Consider the following 6,961-nt stretch of genomic DNA (forward strand, 5'->3'; position numbering starts at 1 on the left):
TACATAGCTTCGGGCTGACCAAAGTGTTGTGAGTGGATTTGGTAGACAGGAACTGAAAGAGACCAGTCGTATACGAGTGTGTGTGCGTGTGTGTGTGCGTGTGTGTGTGTGTGTGTGTGTGTGTGTACACGTGGAGGCGCAATGGCCCAGTGGTTAAGGCAGCGGACTTGCGGTCATAGGATCGCGGTTTCGATTCCCAGACTGGGCTTTGTGAGTGTTTATTGACCGAAAACACCTTAAGCTCTACGAGGCTCCGGAAGGGGGTGGTGGCGAACATATATATATATATATGTGTGTTTGTATGTATTTGTGTTTGTCACCCCACCATCGCTTGACAGCAGATGTTGGTATGTTTACGTCCCCATAACATAGCGGTTCGGCAAAAGAAACCGTGAGAATAAGTATTAGGCTTGCAAAGAATAAATCTTGGGGTCGATTTCTTCGACTAAAGGTTGTGCTCCAGCATGGCTCGTTGAAATGACTGAAACAAGTAAAAGAATAAGAGAATATACAAACACACACACACACACGTGTGTGTGTGTGTTTATCGTTAAAGGTGCGAAATTGCGTTTGATCTACCAAGTAGTGAATGATAAAGGAGTTGGTGACCTTCTGCGTCTGTTTTTCGTTTGGTTGTGCATTTATTTCATGTGTTTAATACTTTATTAATTAATGCCTTTGACTTTATATATAATTATATATATATATATATGTATGTATTTATTTATGTGTGTGCGTGTGCGTGTGCGTGTGCGCGTGTGTGAGTGTGTGTGTTTCTCTCCTTCTATCAGACATATTACAATAATGAGTAGAGAGAGATGGTGAGAAAGGTAGGGAGAAATAGAGACAGTGAGAGCTGGGGATAGAGAGAGAGAGAGAGAGAGAGAGAGAGAGAGAGAGAGAGAGAGAGAGAGAGAGAGAGAGAGAGAGAGAGAGAGAGAGAGAGAGAGAGAGAGAAGAAGGAGACAGAAAGACAAGCGCACAGTCAACAGTCAGACAAATTGACGGACGGACAGACAGATAGACAGAGAAAAAGAGAGAGTTTATATTTGTGGAAAATCTGCATACTAGTCTGTTTGTTAACTCACTCTTCTACAATCAATTATTGCTAGAAATAAGTCACTCTTTCATCCCTTTCAGATCGATAAATTAAACGCTAATCAATATATTTGGTTAGGAAAGGGTATCACTACCTATATATATTAAAATGAGGAAATATAAACAAATAATTCCTCTGAGAAATGGCAATAGAATTAGAGCAGACGATAAATAGATTGACTGCCAAGTTTAGTCTGCCTACGAACATTAACATAGATGCAGACATACGTACGTATGTGTATAGTGAGAATTTACATAAAAAAAATAAAAGAAAATAAGGATGATGACGGGTGTGTAAACAACACACTGATGTATTAGTTTAACGCTCGGGAAGTGAGAAGTGTTTAACGTTTCGAGCCTAAGTTCTTCGACAGAAAGGAACACAGAAATAAACAGGGAGAGAAAATAGAACAAAGTATAGTGGCTAGCGATCTATTATGGCGAATGCCGGACAGAGGGGTCACACAGGAGAGCGAGGAAGAAGGGGAGATAATAAGGTAGTGGTGATCCCAAAACGAAGGTGCGCGTGCGTATGTTTTTGAGAGCGTATATGTGCGTGTGCGTGCGTGTAAAACGGGGCTGGTGACATTGACGTGTGTGTGTACATGTGTAGGTGTATCCATACGTACATGTGTGTATATGTACGTATTTATATATGTATAAATGTGCGTATGTATGTATATATGTCATTTTTCAGTTTTATTTCAAGATTTCTTGCCAAGAGAGAAAGAGCCAGTTTCTAACCTAGATTCAAGGCTCCTTCATTGGAATTTCAATATCAACAACAGGGTATGTATGTATGTATGTATGTATGTATGTATGTATGTATGTATGTATGTATGTCAGGTAACTTATGAGGCTCATATAAGTGCCATAGGTAACATGGAATCTAGTTCAACCTATTGCATAGTCGGGTTGTCGGTGATTAAACTGGCACCCCCACCAGGCTACCCTGGTGAGGAGGGTTGCTAGAAACCCAGCAGGATTAAAAACAAGACCTGTTGAAATCTCGGATGGACCTAGTGCAGGCTCAACGGCTATCTAGCAATATCATGGGTACGCAGAAATTCCGGGATGGTGTCCGGCGTGCTGAACGACCACTGGGTGTGAGGCACCTCTCAGCTTTTGTTGAAACATGTCTCTAGGAGAAAGTTACTCTGATATAAAACCAGATATGCAGGGAATAGCATTGGACATTTTAGGGTTCTTTGGTTTGTGCTAGAGATCACGGCGCTCCCACATCCCTGAGCCTGCGACTCATATTGGCACCAGACATCTTGCTCCGGCTTGTCCCTGGATAATATTAATAAAGTGGTGAGGGTCTATGAGGTGTCGTGCAAGCCGCATTGGACCTAAAACTCTTCACAGGCATTGCTGACCTCTGCTCGATATGTGCTACTCCTCCCCTCTATATATTTATTTTACTTTACAGTATATATGTATCTTTATTTTTAGTATATATTTATATATTTATTTTTAGTATATTTTTATTTTATTTTTATTCGGAAGACCTGCGGCGATGGGAAGGTGGTGAAGCATGCATACCTGACGGGTTGGAGGCATGTAGTCAGTGACCTGCACGCAGGCGGCCCAAGAAAGCGGTAAGATTTGGTAGCTGCATGGGTGTCTGAGGAGCTCCATTTGGGGAGGGCACTGCTCACTCGGAGGCCGGGGAGGTTTTAGAAAAGATGAACCAAAAATTGCCTGTCTTTCTATATCTGGTCAGTTTAGTGCAACTGACGGATGTCCACCCACCCTGCTCTCGAAAAACATTTCATGTTGGAATGTGCGCACTCTGTTGGATAACAAGAGTGATTGCAGGCCTGAAAGACGCACTGCACTTGTTGCTCGCGAGTTGAACCGCTATAACATTGATATAGCTGCACTTTCAGAGACTCGTGTAGAAGGTGATGGTCATCTTAAGGAAGTAGGAGGTGGATACACCTTGTTTTGGAAGGGGAGGCAGAAGGAGAAGCGCAGAGAGGCTGGTGTTGGTTTTGCCGTCCGATCTGATATCCTTAGGTAGTTGAAAGAGCTTCCTGTTCCTATGAATGAACATATAATGACTCTACGGTTGCACTTGAAAGATGGGTGGTTTGCCACTCTAATAAGTGCCTATGCACCTACTTTGATTAGTTGTGATGAAGAAGAAACTGTTTTTTTATATCCAGCTGAGAGTCATACTTAAGAAAATCCCCAATTCTGATAAAGTCATGCTACTGTTGTGTTTCAATGCCAGGGTTGGAACACACTGGCAAACATGGAACTCTGTAGGACGTTTTGGTGTAGGGTAAATGAATAGCAATGGTTTCATGCTGCTGGAGCTTTAGGCTGAATATCGACTTTTAAATCGCAAAAGCACTCATTTTATGCACAAAGGTGTTCACACAACAATGTGGATGCATCCAAGGTGTAAAGTTTGGCACTTGCTGGATTATGTCATCATCCGCAAGCGCGACATCTATGATGTTTGTAACGTTAAGTTCTTTCATGGATCGGAACACTGGACACACCACAATCTGGTGCGAGCAAATTCCGGAATATAATTAACGTGAAAGAGAGAGAAGAGGGCCAATTGGCATTCCTCGGCGTCTGAATGTCCACAAGATATGAAATGCTGTGTTGAAGAAAGAGCTTCAGACACGCTTGTCCACCATTGAAAATACTGCAGCATAGGACGATTTTCGAGACCAGGTTCTTCAATGTGCAGCTGAAACACTGGGATATGTTACTGCCAGACACAGAGACTGGTTTGATGAAAATGATGCTGATGTTCAGTGACTATTGGCTGTAAAGCGCCATGCCCACAATGTATTGCTGCACAGAAGACTTTCAGTTGTGCAGCGAAATCTAGCACTTGCCCACTATGGCAGTTTAAAATCACTACTGCACGAAGATGCAGAACACTTGGTGGGAGGATCTTGCTCGTGGTGTTCAGGCTGCTGCTGATGCAAATGACAGCAAGAAGCTTTACCATCTTATGAGGCAAGTTTATGGGACTAAGAGCTCCACATCAGCTCCTTTGCTTTCCGAGGAGTTTCTACTTTAATTACTAAATCAACAGAAATCATAGGTTGCTGAACTGAACACTTCTCTGAGCTACTAAACCATGAGTCTACTATGAGTCTACTAAACCATGAGTCTACTAAACCATGAGTCAGATGTGGATGAAACAACGATTGATGCAATGCAGCAAAGACCTATCATTGGCTTCTTAAATTCCACGGCCTAACGTTGACGCCAACTCGGGAGCACACTATGTGTTTCATTTAGGTTTTCATGAATATGGTTGTGGACCAACTGCATGGTTTGCCAACCAACGAGGGCGATGAATTTTGCTTTATGAGAAACCAGTCATATGGATGACCGTTGGTTCACGATAGATTTATCCGTCCCTTGACAGGTCTTGTGTTGAGCCCTGCAGAGTGTCCACCGCACCCTCCACACCTAGTAAACCTGATGAAGCGGCGGGGCCGGTTTAGTCACTACCAACCGACCATGAAACGGGTAATACTGGATTACATGGTGCCAGCATGGTATAATGCAAAGATTGCTTGATAGTGGGTTCGACTGCCAAACAGGCTGAACGTTGTGTTTTTGAGCAAGACACTTCATTTCACGTAACTCCAGACCACTCGGCTGTAAATGGATAATCCTGCAGCCGACTAGCCTTCCGATCAAGGGGTGAATGTTGGGCTACACGCTTAACCGGCGAGGTGGCATCAGTAAGAAAGCTAAAGCAATGCGAAGTGCATTGTGTCCAGCGATGTATAACAACAACCGATACTGATAGTCAGGTCCGTCACGTGATATACATGTATGTATGTATGTATGTATGTACGTACGTACGTACGTATGTACGTATGTATGTATGTATGTATGTATGTATGTATGTATGTATGTATGAATTTTTGCGGGTGACAAATTGAAAAGGTATTTAAAAAAGAGAAAGTTGCTCTGGTTGCTGACAGAAGCAAATGTTATAGTTAAAAATAACGATGCCTTCAAAGTCAGTCGTCGCACACTGTTCAGTAGAAGTGCAATGAAATGCAGAAAGAGGAAGAGATCGGTAAATGGAAAAAAAAAAAAAGAAACGTCAAATAAATTGCATAGAAGGAATTGAAATATATGGGAGATAACTCATACATAATTATCTCCCCTGACTATTGACTATCTATTGTTTTCGGTAAAAAGTATTTTGTTTGACCGGTGTGTATTTGTTTATGCTCTATGATATTCACTAACATATAATTTACTTCAGACACAGGAAGCCAAGGAGCCGTTATAATGATATTCTGAGGTACTTACTCCATCCAATGATATAATATCGCATCAATGAACCTGACTCATTTGAATCTCGATGCGAATGTGCAGAATATGTTATAACTATGTAGAGGTTAAATGCTTCGTTCATGATCCAAGAGTATGTTGCCAAGAAAAAATAATGAAGAAGGATGGCGAATACTTGACACACAATCTGAAATATAACAATAGCAAAATTATTATTAAGATTCATTATATAAAAGCGAAGAGATATTAAATTAAAATAGTAATTTGTGTATCACACTTAATGCAGATAAATCGTAAAAAAGTAAATTTAAAGTGTTTTTTTTATTTCTTTATTGCCCACAAGGGGCTACACACAGAGGGGACAAACAAGGACAGCCAAATATATTAAGTCGATTATATCGACCCCAGTGCGTAACTGGTACTTATTTAATCGACCCCGAAAGAATGAAACGCAAAATCGACCGCGGCGGAATTTGAACTCAAAACGTAGCGGCGGACGAATTACCGCTAAGCATTTCGCCCGGCGTTTTCCCCAAGCTGCCTTTGTGGCAAACGTTTGATTAGTTAATCGGTTAACCGGTTAATAACTTTACAAATAGACAATAAAGACGTGATATAGTGACAGTGCGTGTGTTTAGTATGGGCATAATGACCCCCCCACCCCGCCGAGATACAAAAAATTCTGTTTCAACACACAAATTCTCATCAAGAATCTTGTAAACCAAATACAATATCGTAGGAGGCCATAGTGTTTAAGAGATAACATGTAACCAACCGGCTAATTTTAAAGTTCGACAATATAGTATTCTGGAATGAGAGTCAATAATGTTTAAATGGAATAAATCATTGAACTTACCTTGTAGTCATATTTATCGATTCCTACCATGAAGACAACTTGACTAAAAACAATACATAAAGAGAGATTTTTGTGAAGTGCGGCAGTGCTGGACGATGTCCTGTTGGAAAGACAAATGAAAAAGTCTCCCGTGTAAATTCATATGAATATATTTTCACCTGTTATTAAATATGTTTAAACAGAGATGAAAATTAAAATCGAAAGTAAAGTTTCGAAAGGGGATTTCACAGCGCAGGTAAATTGACGGTAATTATAGAAACTGTTGAATGGATTTGGTATATCGAGAGATTGTTTCTGATTAATTCTAATAAGAATAATTAATGCAGAAGATATGTGTTTACCGATTCAAAGAATATGAAAGGAAAAGAAAATCGGATAAAAATGGTAATTTCAATAAAATATTTATTATTTGATGACAGAAACGGGGATCTAACAGGTACCTGGGTGATTCGCACGATTACGGGTTACCATTGGTCGGATTTTGTATCCAACCAACAATTCTACTCAGAAATTGGGAATGCATTCTGCTATGAATCAGGAGCGCCACCTCAGACTGTTTGGTAATGTTGCTCGATTTTCAGTGTCATACACTGGTCACCGTCTTGTCTTCACTGACGACAAGCCTGGGTTGACAATTTGTGTTAGTTGACCACATGGCACAATGCCAGGGCAGATGAGGAGGTGGAGATGGAGACCAATAGGAATTTTGCTTGATAG

General features: G+C 40.9%; 1 protein-coding gene across 4 annotated transcripts in view; it reads right to left on the reverse strand.

Annotated features, from left to right (window-relative positions):
* Window positions 1-6,961, reverse strand: part of LOC106870405 (cadherin EGF LAG seven-pass G-type receptor 1) — a 535,294-nt gene that overhangs the window by 106,046 nt on the left and 422,287 nt on the right. For all 4 annotated transcript variants that reach the window (XM_014916457.2, XM_052966877.1, XM_052966875.1 and 1 more), the window contains 2 exons: window positions 6,245-6,344; window positions 5,407-5,575 (listed from right to left, as the gene is read on the reverse strand). In XM_014916457.2, the coding sequence (XP_014771943.1) occupies window positions 5,407-5,575; window positions 6,245-6,344 (269 nt within the window). The remainder of the gene's footprint in view (window positions 1-5,406; window positions 5,576-6,244; window positions 6,345-6,961) is intronic.

The sequence above is a fragment of the Octopus bimaculoides genome, chromosome 4 (genome assembly GCF_001194135.2).
Source record: "Octopus bimaculoides isolate UCB-OBI-ISO-001 chromosome 4, ASM119413v2, whole genome shotgun sequence".
Classification (NCBI taxonomy): Eukaryota; Metazoa; Mollusca; class Cephalopoda; order Octopoda; family Octopodidae; genus Octopus; species Octopus bimaculoides.